The sequence below is a fragment of the Stenella coeruleoalba genome (assembly GCF_951394435.1).
Source record: "Stenella coeruleoalba genome assembly, chromosome: 1".
Classification (NCBI taxonomy): domain Eukaryota; kingdom Metazoa; phylum Chordata; class Mammalia; order Artiodactyla; family Delphinidae; genus Stenella; species Stenella coeruleoalba.
The window spans coordinates 144,213,368-144,227,084 of record NC_137169.1 but is presented as its reverse complement, the minus strand read 5'-3'; the positions used below and the strand labels follow the sequence as shown (position 1 = coordinate 144,227,084).

Genomic DNA, 13,717 nt, shown 5'->3' with positions numbered 1-13,717 from the left:
AAACATTTTTACTTACCAGATTACTGGTTTATTATAAAAGTCTAACTCAGGAACAGCCAGATGGACGAGATGCACAGGTTAAGCTATGGGGAAGGGCGTGTAGCTTGCATGCTCTCTGAGCTTGTCACTCTCCCTGTATCTCCGCGTGTTCACAATGTCGCAGCTCTCTGAACCCTGTAGATCAGGAGTTTTTAGGGAGGCTGCATTACATAGGCAAGATTGATTAAATCATTGGGCATTGGTGATTGAACTCTCCCCTCCCTGGGAGTCTCAGGTGCGGTGTGGAAGCAAAGGGTATGTGGTGGGGCTGAAAGTTCCAATCCTCTAATCACATGACTGGTCCTTCTGGTAACCAGGCCCCATACTTAGGTGGGTCCAAAAGCCACCTTGTTAATATAACACAAGGCGCCTTTATCCCTCTCATCACAGGAAATTCCAAGGGTTTTAGGATCTCTGTGCCAGAAATGGGGACAAAGACAAAATATATATTTCTTATTATAAATTGCAATATCACAGGGGGTGGAGAGCTTAACTTCCCTTTCTACCTTCCCTTCCTATCTTTCTAGGGAAAGATAAAAGTTGCTGAGTGCTTGGGAACCAGTTGAGAGGAAACCTCTCCATTTTACTCTGACTCAGAATGGAGTTCCTAATCCATTCTTTTGTGAAACCATGACTGTTCCTTTCAAAGTTAAGAATATCCCCTCATCCATCTCCTTGGGCTCATTGCTCTCTGGACAAATCCTCTTTCATTGTTGGTACTGTCTCCCTCCTTCACGTGGAGTCTGATCCCAGCAGGCAAGGACCTGCACATTGACAGCTTTCTGAGCGCAGCTCCTGGGAGCACATTCTTGGCCAGGTCCCTCAGCTTAGCTACCCTTGGTATAGAATTGTACCATCTATCTCAACAAGATCCCACTTTCCTGAGGGCAGCAACTGGGGTCATATTTCTGTTTTCCACACAATGACACATCTCAGTAGATAGCAGCTAAATTGAACCATCCATGGCTGCATATAAATGTGTGTGTCTGGAGGTGTTAAATATACAATATTCCCTTTTCCATAGAGTCATAACTCTAGCAGGAACTAAAGCAGAGGAGAGCATAGGAATAACCTTTAGTATACATTCTCACTGTACAGTTTTCTGCTTCTGGGTATTATCCCACAGGGGTTGAGGGGACCAAAGGGAATAAGGTAACACTGATGGAAGCTTATGAATAGAACTTTGAATGGTGCTTTTGTTAGGGAAGCGTTGACTGAAACCACCTGCCTTAGCCAGGCACAACGATAACCACTCACATGAGTTTTCTCGCAGCAAGAGGTCCCCATAAGGAACACGGTGCTGCCACCGAAAACTAATCAGGAGAATTTGGGAGGGGCCGAAAGGAGGGAGGAGATGCCAGTCTATAATATGTCCTACCAACCTCCCAGAATCCTTTTCACTGGAATCCATCTTGGCTGAGAGATGCGAGCACCACCAGGAAGGACCCTGAGTCAGACTGAATATGGGCCAAGCAAGATGATTGGCCAGAGACAACCCAGAAACTAACCCCATTACCATAAAACCTTAGACTGTGAGCCACGTGGCAGAGCAGTTCTCCTGGGGTCCCTTACCCTGCTGCTCTCCACCCAGGCGCCCCTTTCCAATAATGTCTTTTGCTTTGTCAGTACGTGTGTCTCTCAGACAATTCATTTCTGAGTGTTAGACAAGAGCCCACTCTTGGGCCCTGGCACGGGTCCCCGTTCCTGGAACACTTTTGCAGCTCAAGTTCGGATATCAATTGATTCTCACCATTCTTGGGGGTGGGTGGTTTTTTATTATCCTCATTTTGAGGACAAGCCTGATGCTTGGCCTGTCTATGGCTACAGCTAATGACTGGAGAAACCGGAATTGAAATCTAGGGTTCCTGGCTCTTGAATACTCACTAAGCTTTCCTTTTAAACACCAAGATATGCTCCCTTCCCATTCGCTTTAAGCCTCTGTTGGGATCCGCTGGGTATTTCATCCATGCATTGTGCCCCAGTCAACGGAATGGAGGACTTTTGGTTCTCAGTTATGCAGTTCTACGTGATCACAGTGAATCTGTGAGCGGAGTGAACTCCAGCCCAGGTACTTCTTCATAAATATTAGGATGCTGAACTTCATTTGGAAGCAACAGGGAGCCAAGATGACAGTTTTCTGCATAAAAATGTAAACGTTTAAGTGTGTTTAAATTGGGACTGCATGAAACAACATGAAGCAGAGAAGAGAGCCGTTCCTGCACATTGCATAATGGAAACACCGACCAACTGGCGGTGTTATAGTTAGCTAAATACGGTAGCAGTAACTTCCTAAATGTATCTTGGATACTAGATGTATCAGTCAAGGTTCTCCAGCGAAAGAGGATGGAAGGGATTTTTTTTCAAAGGATTGTCTTACTCAATGGTGGAAGCTGGCAGGTCCACAGTCCGTAGGGCAGGCCGGCAGGCTGGAAACTCAGGTTGCATTTGATGCTGCAGTCGTGAGGCAGAATTCCTTCCTCTTTGAGGAACCCCAGTTTGTTCTCTTCTGGCCTTTCAACCAACTGGATGAGGCACATCCACATTATTGAGAGTAATTTCCTTTACGTAAAGTCAACTGATTTTTAGATGTTAACCACATCTGCAGGATACCTTCGTAGAAACACCTGGATTAATGCTTGATTAAATAACTGGGCATTAGAGCCTGGCTAAGTTGACACATAAAACTAACCATCACATGAGCCAATGAGGAAGACTGACATTTCAATCAATTGCCTAAAATTAACATTAATAAAGTTCGTATATAAAGTTTCAAGAGCTACCTTTCTTAGAATTTGAATCCCACCATCAACACATTCTTGGGAGCCATCTTGTTCTTGGGGTCATCTTGCTCTGTCACTTATACAGAAATTCACTCAATTCTGGATAGAATGTCGTTTCTACCACTTTGCCCTGATTTATACAGCTGGTCAGCCGGAGGCAGCCTTGAAGATGACAAACTAAATGTGTCAGGTAAATTGTATCCATTTCCTTTCAAATGATTTGTTGGGGGACCTTAATCTTCTTTTTCTCAGTGTAAATACTGTCCACCCAAATTAAATTCAGACTGATGTCACTCCCACTTTGTCCCCAACATAAATGAAATCGTACGCAGAAGATTTTCCCTAAAGAGATTTCAGCATTTTTTTCCCGTCTTTTGCCTGAAAAGCTGACTATCGTGTTTGCTAGCTCTTGGCAAGCCTGCATAAGTTGCCTGAGAATCAAAATGGTTAAAGGTGTGATTGATTTCATTTTGCTGTAGGTATAAGAAATAATTATATCTTGTGGTTGGAGATGGTCCAATTTGGCAGAGGGCAGAAACTTTTACAGGAATAACTGAAAGGTATCATCACCAACAAGCCTGCAAAGATGAAAAAGACCCAAACAATTCTTGGCAGGCTGTTCATCCACGGGAAGATGCTCAAATGATGTTTGGAGATATGGAGATAAATGCCTGTGTGCATTTGCCAGAGAGCTTCCCTGATCACTTCAGACTTCTTGAATTTCCACACTAAAGGTTAAGGTTTAGGGTGACTCCATTATTAGAAAAGAAAAATAATAAAATTAACTTTAATTTGCCTACATTACGCACAAGGAAGTGTGGTGGTAATAACCTAAAACATCAAGAATCAGGAGAATCATTTAAATTTAGTTTATTGATTAAATCAACAGGCTTTTGCTACATAATTTGTTAATTGAGGATATTTTTGGCTGGCAAGAATTTAGGGTTTAAATATCATCGGAAGGGGAAGTTAGTTAGCCCTTCCCCAACGTATCATTGGATCGTGGAAGCTGCCAGATAGAACTGGGCACTACTGTTCTTCCACATACTGTTTAGCATTCATAAATCTACAAAAGGAAAAGATGCCTCCTGGGAGGAAAAGGACTAGGATTGGCACTCCTTCTCCAAGGTTCAAAGTTAAAAACATGGGGTAGAATGAACAGAGATGATACCGACCAAGCTTAGGTGGCATGAAAGGACAATAAAGGCCCAAGAGGAAACCCGCTATACAAGGGGGGGAGGTCCGGACTGCTGACAAGCATTATATCTTTGTCTAGATTGTTGGCGGGGAGTGTTCTGGGTATAGAGTATGGCTAATGGTAGAATCCCTTCCTACTAAGTCAATTTGACATTATGATTGTGCTTTGGGGAAAATGGCTATGGGTCTGTAATATCACTAAAGAGTTGTACTTTCTAGGAGGCTCCTTTTTTTTTTTTTTTTTTGTGGTGGGGATGCTCATGACTAATATATCAGAGAAGTGTTTTCCTGGTCTACTGAAGATCCACCTGGGTAAATAACCAGGTGGAAAATATAGGAACGAACAGTGGTGGCAAATGAAACAGCCAGACTAAACTTGCAGGAGCCGGTTGCCTGGATGAGCCCCAACACAACACAATACGACAGGAGGAATAACTGATACAGCTCAGCAAGATCAGCCTAGCCTTGAGGAGTAAGGCCAAATTCTGGCCCTCTGGGAGCACTGTGATTCTTGGATGAGTAACTTTGGAGTCCTTATGCATATTTAGGAATAAAAAAACCTATTAGTTATTCATTGCTATGTAAAAAAATTCCCCCAGTATTAGCAGCTCAAAAAAACAAACATTTATTATGTCACAGTTTCTCTGAGGCAGGAACCCAGGAGTGGCTTAGCTGCAAGATTCGGGCTCAGAATATCTGGTGAGGTTGCAGGCAGCTGTTGTTGGCTGAAGCTGCAGTCATACTAGGGCTGGAGGAAGATCATCTAAAAAAACCCTGTCAGTGTGCAGCTCCCGCACAAGCCTCCCATTAACCTGAAGCCATTCATCCCAGGAACTCTCAAGTCTAGATTGATGGGAGCAGAGCTTCCAGGAATGACATGCAATGGGGAGCCCTTGTTCCTGGAGAGGCCCAGGGCCCCATCAGCCACAAAACCAAATTAGGGAATTACTGTTGCTACCTTTGCAGCCCAGTATCAAATGCATTTCAAGTGGGCCGCCTCCAAAGAGGTGTATATCCGGGTGGTTAGGCCAGGCTATGCCATCAGAGGCCTGAAGGGCCCCAGCTTCCCAAGGCCTCCTGAAAAGGTGTGTACTGCCCAGGCACCTGCTGTGTGGTTCCGGATAGCCAGGGATCTGGAACACGAAAGGGGTCTGGAGAGGCTGGGACACAGGAGGGGACTCTTGGGGGACAAGTCGTACGCCTAGTAGCAAACCCTAGCCTCCCCAATGGGGAATAGAGCTCAAGCTTACCCGAATGCCTTGTGGGGTGGGGAGGGGCGGGGCCGGCGGGCAGGCCAGGGAATCCTCCAGTTAAGAGTCACCCCGGAGCCCTGGTTGCAGGAGAAGCCCGGAGCCAATCAGGCAGCAAGCTCAAATGTGGACTGTCGCCAACTTGCTTCTGCCCACTCAGAGTGATGGGGGTGAGGGGTTGCTGTGGTGACTGTGCAGACCTCCGCAGACCTGGACGCCCCCGCCGTCCCAGGTCTGCGGACGGCATGCGTACTGCGCATGCGGGTGCCGAGCAGTTCGGGATGGCCGGGGATCTGGGACACTGTAAGGGTTAGGAGAGGCCAGGTTACGACAGTAGAATGTCCAGGGACAAGGCTTAATCTACACAAATGCGCATATTCCCCTTGAAGGCAGAGCTGGAGGATACTGGACTGCACGGCCAAGGGCAGGCCGGCGGTGGGGGGCGGGTGGGGGACGGGTGTGTCCTCTAATAAGAGACACGAGAGCTATAGTTTTGCAGGAGAAGCCTGGGGTCTCTTCAGGCGGCAAGTCTGAAGGGGACTGGTTGACCAGTTAGTCCCTGCTACCTCAAGGTGATTCCAGGGCATGGGCCCCCTCCACACTGAAGACTGGGTTGGTGGTTAGGGCTGAAGGGATGTGTGTGTATTAATACTATGCCTGCCGGTCCTGCGCATTTTCTGGAGCAAGGCGGAATATGACCCACCCCGGGACCAGTACTGGGCCAGGACCCAGTTCAGAGGATTAGGGGCACCATGGTTGGCTCTTGGGGGAAAATAGACCTGTCGAAATTCCTTCATTCCTCACTGGCTGTTCGCAGGAGACCTTAGTTCTTTACCAAATGGACCTCTCCACAGGCTACAAGATTCTCACAAGGTGGCAGCTGGCTCCCCCCAGAGCAAGTGAGCCAAGAGAGTAAAAGGGAGAGACCAAAACAGAAGCCACAGAGTCTCTTATAACAGTCTGAGAAGTGTCATACATCACTTCTGACACATTCTGGAGCTCACATAGACCACCCTGGTTCAGTATGAGAGAGGCTACATGGCGTGTGAATACCAGGGGGTAAAGATTATTGGGGACCATTTGAGAGGCTGGCCACGGAAAGACTGGATGTCCTTACAATTTAGCTATCTCGAACTTAAGGCCAATAGGAGTGCAGAGATTTTTGTCTGTTTGGTTGATAGATAACAGTATGTCCATGAAAATAATCAATAAACAATCTATAATAGGAATAGAAAAGAGTTTTATTTCAGCCAAATTAAGGACTATAGGCCAGAAGACAGCCTCTCAGATAATTCTGAGGAACTGCTCCAGAGAAGCATGGTTTTCAGCACAGTTTTATGTCTTGTCAGAACAAAGAACATTAAACAAGTCTGGGATACATTTCTTCAAGGTTTCAAAAAACAGATCAGCACGTACATGGTGAGTCAATATGGCCTTGGCACCCGGGAAGGGAGTCTTATCAATGAAGGAGTACCAGTATTGGCATCCCAGGAGGAGAGAGATTTAATTTTTATTTTTAACATGGACATTCTTTACTTCTGGTCAGTGCACCCTTTTCTTTAATAATTAAAGCAGATGTACAATGTACGTATGATAGGCCACAAATAGGCTGTTGTAGTTAGCATAAAATTCAAGTTAACTCATGTATAAGCCAGAATGACTTCCCCATACCTCAGTATGTAAAAATCTCTTTTATCCAATAACTGGCACATACTAGATGCCCAATTCATATTAAAGGAATGAATTAATTTTAATATTAAGGGAAATGTGAACTTCTCTTGCAGCCACAGGCTGATAATATCTGGGCATTGGTTTCCGTTTGTTTTCCTTATTATATTTAGTTCCAGATTCAGTTCATTGCATATGGCAACTGACCTTAAGACAAGGGGATCTCCCTTTTTTTAGTGGAAAATAAAATTACATTGAGAGTAAAACATTTACTAGATAAAATGTACTCCTATGAATATCACGCTTTGGTTTGCCTAGTTCTCTGGAATCAGCAATAAGTAAGGTATCTTCCAGGGTACCATTTAATTGAGAAAAGTCAAAAAGAGTTCATCACAGGATCTATTCGGAAGCAAAATAGCAAATAAACCAGAAACAGAGTTTTAGTGTATGGCCTGACACCTGAGAGGCAGGTAACCAACGCTTCACTGGTAGACTTGGCCACTTCTTCTGACATGTCATAAAGCTCTCAGATTTACCTCATGTTGAAATTGGACTAGCAGGGCCTTTTGGATGAAGAACTAAGACGGACTCCTTAATGGAGACAAACCATTCAGACTCCTTGAAGCCATGATTTTCATATATATTACTAATTATAATTGATACAATGATTTGAGTACCTAATTAGAGCCATGTGCTTTTCCTCAGTTTTCACCGCTTATTCTTAGAGTAGTCATGGGCTGTGTCTACCTCACTCACTTTAATCCCCTTTTACTGAGAACCACGCTCATCCAGAAACAGGTCCTATCAGTATGTTGCTACCACATGACTCCACCTTCCTGGTCACAAATGATTGGATGAGGGATGGTCACCTGAACAAAAAGGGCTACTCAGGGGCTTCCCTGGTGGCGCAGTGTTTGAGAGTCCGCCTGCCGATGCAGGGGACACGGGTTCGTGCCCTGGTCCGGGAAGATCCCACATGCCGCGGAGCGGCTGGGCCTGTGAGCCATGGCCGTTGAGCCTGCACGTCCAGAGCCTGTGCTCCGCAACGGGAGAGGCCACAACAGTGAGAGGCCCGCATACCGCAAAAAAAAAAAAAAAATGGATCTGATTCCTGCATCAAACCTGTTTTACACATGGGAACACTGAGAATTTGAGTAACCTGAGCTACCAGGTTAGAAAGAGGCAGCCGAGCTGAGATCAAACCAGTATCGCAGTGACTTTTCAGCTTATAATTTATCCCTTATACCACTGGAAGAAAGTGTTTCCCTTTCTCAGCTGTCTAAGGGGGTCCACACCCCTAAAAGTTAATTGCAGTCATGTGACTTGCTTTGGTGGAAGAAACATAAGCAGAGGTGACATGATTCATTCTTAGTGGAGACAGTGATTAACTATCCACTTCACTTCTGCTTCTGCAGCCCTGAGAGCATCAGTTTGGAGGAACTGTAGGATCAAAGGAGCATGTGCTACTGAGCCAGCACCTGGAGAACACGGTGGGAAGCCATCTGAACTGATGGTGGACCTCCCATGAGAAGGAAAGAAACTTTTGTTGTTTTAAGCCACTGAGATTTTGGAGTTGTCTTTTTATGCCAGATAACCTATTTTATCCTCATGTATTCAACTAACCACACGTTATTCTCTAGGCCTACTTCTGTCCTTGATTTCATATCAAATCAATTCCAACTTCCCATCCTCTTAGAGTTATTATTTCACTTTATATGGCCGCATAGCAAACCACTCCACAACTTAAAATGACTTACTGTTTCTTATGACTCTGTTGGCTGATTGGTCTCAGCTGCATGGTTTATCTGCTACACATAGGGCAGGAGAAGTTCACTTATGTGGCTGCATTTGCTGGGGAGCATGGCTGGGGCTGGAACGCCTAAGATGGTCTTTCATCCTTGGGGTCCTCTCTCCACGTGGCCTCACATCATTCAGAAGGCTAACGCAAACTTCTTTACAACGTGAAGCTTTCTAAGAGGACAAGTCCCCGGTGCAAGTGTTTATCAAGCATCCAGTTGCATCACATTTGCTACTTACTATCTCACTGGCCAAAGCAAGTAACATAGCCAAGGCCAGAGTCAATGTAGGTGGGGCTATGTGAGGACATGAATTCCAGAAGGTATGGTTCTTTGGGGACCTTCAATAGAACAGTCTATGACAGCCACTAATTAAGCATTAACAACTAATATTCGCAGTTTTAAAAGAATTTTCACATTTATTAGTTCATTTCGTTTAACAGTAACCCTTGAGAAACAAATAAATGCCACCCCTATTTTACAAAGAAAGAGACTGGGGCTCAGAAATTTAGACACCTAAAATCACACGACTAGTAAAAAGCAGAACTGAGACTTGAACTCAGGTCTTTTTACTGCAAAACCTGTGTCTTTCTATATCACCGCTACCTTTGGCCAGCGCAACCTGTGTTATCCAGCTATGATTTCCACGTCTGATCTTTAGAGTTTTTGAAAATTTGTTGACAAGTAAACGAGAGAATCATTCACTTTTTCCAAATACTTTTTCTAGAGCTTAGATTGTTTATTTATTTATTTTTGACGTGTTTGGGGAGAAATGCACCCAACTCTCAAAGACTGCTATGTTGAAACAGAGTTATTAGCAATGTTTGCTTATTGCAAAGCAAGCCCCAAGTAAGCCAACATAGCTATTGCAAAGGACACCCTGAAAGGATTTAGACTTCATAATGCCCAAAGTTTCTTTTGAGGAACAGAGGGTCCTTTTCTGTACCCTCGCCACGTGACAAAGAGTTTTCAGCCTAAAACTCCTGTGCCCAAGTTCCTTAAGGCATTTATACTACTGTGCAAATGTCAATACTAGTAGCCCACAACTGACGGACAGGACTTATATCACTGGGGTGGAGTTGGGTTGCTGGGCTTATAAATAAAAATTTACATTGAGAGAGAATCCACAATTGTTCTTATGATTGTTTACAATTCCTGGCTGCTGGAGAATAAATCACAAAGAGATTGAGATCAGATCTGGCTCAGAAGTGCTACCTGTGGTGCTGTTGCCTTGGTAATCAATGACCGAGGATGAGAGATCCAGGGGAACTATAGCCCCGCTGCCCATTAGGAGCTGGAATCTGCCATCAGGCCCTCGCTGGTTGAGATACTCCACCGAGGAATGCCCTCGGCAATGTCCTGTTGTCTCGTTCCATACTCTCGGGCCCCAGCCTCCAGGTGACACTTTTCATTGGGAACATTGGCTGGTTGGGCCTTTGATCCATTCCCTTCACTTTCCTGATACAGAGAGAAATAAGGAAATGTTTAACAGTAAACCCAATACCTCTGATCTCCCCCTCTTATAGAGACAGCCTTATAAGAAGCCTCCCCTTTATGCGATCTCAGGCTTCACACTCGACTACCATCTACGAACTATCTCAGGACCTTCTAACTTCACACAAGAGAGGCAAATACGAATAAGCATCATGGGGTGAGGGGCATTGGAAAAAGAAAGTCTGACCATGGGAGCTCAGTGAAACTGCAGTTACATGAATTACCAGGTGGGAAAATACTCCTCTGTAAGGGCCCAAATCAGGAACAACCAACATTCCCATCTCAGGGCTCTTGGTGTCCCCAGCGGGATGTCACATACCTTATTTTGTGTTCTATAGTACTCATTTAACACATACTGGTATTTGGGTTGATTAAGACCAAAGAAGAGAGCAAATCTTCCACCAAGGAATTCACATGCTAGAAGAAAGAAAAACGCTTTGGTAAACTGAATTAATAATTAAAGCTTAGGGCTTCCCTGGTGGCGCAGTGGTTGAGAGTCCGCCTGCCGATGCAGGGGACGCGGGTTCGTGCCCCGGTCCGGGAGGATCCCACATGCCGCGGAGCGGCTGGGCCCGTGAGCCGTGGCCGCTGAGCCTGCGCATCCGGAGCCTGTGCTCCGCAACGGGAGAGGCCACAACGGTGAGAGGCCCGCGTACCGCAAAAAAAATAATAATAATAATTAAAGCTTAAACTCAAGTTTCAACTTGCCCTCAAATGGTCTATTACTATACTTAACTTCAAGGCTGACAAAAGATTTCAATTGCTCCAGACCCTCAAAAAGTCCTAGGACTCAAAGGGAATTTGTTAAATCTTCTGTCTTCACATAGGATTACATGTAAACTATCCTTTCCAGATGAATATATCAGGGGAGATTTTCAAAATACTTAATAACAGGTACAGGTCCTGAGCAATCAGAACAGATGTTGCCTATCCCCATGTGTATCATCTGATCATCAGCTGTGAGTATGTTGCAAAGTATACCCCAAATTAAATCCAATGTTACTGAGACCCATGTCAGAAATGTTTCCATGCATCAAAACAAACTCCTTCCTAGCAGCAATTTAAGACCTTCCTTGTCTGCCTTCAGTTACAATATCAAGGTGGCCTGCAGCCTCAGGGATTGTTAAGAGTTAGGGATAAAGGTTTAGCATGAATAATGAGGGGTTTCCAAAAAGGTCTCTCCTAGAGATGTTCTCCTGTAAAAGTATAGGGCTTCTGATGTGCCTCACCCCGTTATAGGACTTTCTGATTCCCATGATTCATTCCACTTCTGAAGAAATTGCTCATACAGTGCATCAAAATGATGCCGTCTATTCTTTTTTAACGTGCTTTATCCTTTCAAAAATACTCTAGCTCTGTAATCTGTTTGTTTGCCACAGTGCCTAGTACATGTGCATAAGAGAAGTTTCTAAAACATTAGAATAAATCTCAGGAAGTTTTCCTGTTTATGACCTACTAGAATCTTACATGGAAAAAATTAATTACCAGTGTCGTCTGGGTTCCAGCTCTAACCAAAGTCTCTGTGTAAAGATCAGACTATTAGCGTATTTATGCCTTCACTAAAATCTGGAAGCCCCCGGCAGAAGCCCTTTCAGGCTACAGTTCCATTTGGAACCCTGAAGGCAGACTGATTCCCTGTGTGTCCTGCCCCTGTCATCTGAAGTCAAAGCCCAACATAGAAATCACTGTAGTCCCTGTTCTCCTTCACACGCTCATATTGCTGTACTGAGTTTTGCTTCTTTTACCTGATCTAATCTCTAAGGCTCCCTCCCTCCAAAATATTTCACCTCTTCAAACAGTCTTGCCCTAACTAAAGCATAGAAGTCTCTGGAAGGCAGCATTTCTTCTGCCAACATATTTTGGTTGATGTAAGGTCAGTATTCACCCGGGTCTCTAAAGTAACTTCCAAATTACAAACCTTCCACCTTGATCAAAAAGCACTTAGGGCTCATACCATCTGACTAAATCTCCCTTATCATTACTTTTAATGTGATTTAAAGACCCCCTGGTCACTTTCATGGTCCCCAAGCTGGCCTTGGCCAGACATACTTTCATAGCATCCTTAAGATGTCTCCTCTGTACATCAACATTCCTGAGTATCCCAGTCTATAGTCCCTACACTCCTCCTGCCATGGAGGTTGTAACAACAAATTATCATCATGGGCATGTTTACTGGCCTATATTACCCATTGACTATTAAGGCCCTTGAAAGCAAAGACTGTCATTTGTCTTTGTGTCCCAGGGTCCTGCACAGTGCTGAGCGTACATGAGGACTCAATAAATGTTTACTGAATGAATGAATGAAGATCAATTCCTAAGAGCTATATTTTATATTTTCTCAGATTCTTAAAGTTGTTTCCCCCATCACATACACAAGCATATGCAAGTTAGAAGGAAATGAGTAATTACATGTTGCCAATTGTGATTTTTAAAAAATTGATGAAAGTCAAACAAAATAAGATTTAGTATTTTGTCTCTTGTAAGTAGCCACTTAGGCTATTCATTATGTCCTTGGGAGGGATCACTAAAATTGTTATAATAGAGTGATTATGAAAAGGGAACTTGGAACTGTGTCAGGTAACAGTTGAAAAAAGAAAAAACTTGGAAGTTTATTCAGGTGAAGAGTCACCTCAGGGAGGACTGACTATTGTCTTCAAATATTTGAAATTCTATGAAAGAGGAATCTGGACTGGTGTTGTCTGGCTTTTAAAAAGACAACTAGGATCAATGGGAAGAACTTTAAAAGAAGATAGAATAGAAGATAGAATTTACTAAAAAGAGTTGAGAAAAGATGGCAGGGTCTGCCTGAAGATGTGAGGTTCTATGCCTTCGGGAATGTTCAAGCGTAGATATGGAAGCGACCAGTTCTTCAGAATGCCACGGAGTGGATTAAACCACTGGAAGTCCCATCTAACTCTGAGGGTCTGTAAGTCTATATTTAGGACAGAAAAAAATAACCTTAGCAGTACTTACTAGAAAATGAGGTCCTTGCTATTCTCCCTGCCCAAAACCATAGGTAGGACCCCCATGAAAGTTTAGACTGAAAAAAAAAGAGAAACCAAATCAGCATAAATTAATAACAGGAGTGGTGACTGCAGAGTCTGCAGTGTAGAAGTTTCAAAATACTTTGTAATAGGTTCCATTTTCTCTCATAAATGAGAAACCTAAGATTATCAAAATTATAAGTTGATTGTACTTGGCTGTAGAAAGCAAACCAAGGAGAGCAAGGAATTAGCTTAAAACTGTGTTTTCCACAAACCTCATCTGCCTTAATTTCGCATTCACTCAGCCCCCATGTTCGCTAATAATGATATTCTAAGCTTACAGGATCAAGTGTTGAATTTGTTCTCTGTTCCTCTTTTTCTTCCTCTTCCTCTGTGCTATATTCTTCCATGATGTCACCATCAACAAAATGGATAACTCTTTTGGGAGTCCTCCTTTTGGAAGGTCTACCCTTTTCTAGTTCTAACTGCTGGAAACTGTCTTTTTCCAT

The 13,717-nt window shown here is 43.9% G+C and overlaps 1 protein-coding gene across 1 annotated transcript; it reads right to left on the bottom strand.

The window, feature by feature from the left end:
* Nucleotides 1–9,954: 9,954 nt before the first annotated feature.
* On the bottom strand, nt 9,955–13,717 carry FAM177B (family with sequence similarity 177 member B; the record flags this gene model as incomplete). Its single annotated transcript, XM_079927020.1, has 4 exons — nt 9,955–10,188; nt 10,544–10,641; nt 13,198–13,264; nt 13,550–13,717. The coding sequence occupies 4 exons, from the start codon at nt 13,715–13,717 to the stop codon at nt 10,018–10,020; spliced, it is 504 nt and encodes a 167-aa protein (XP_079783146.1). The 3' UTR covers nt 9,955–10,017.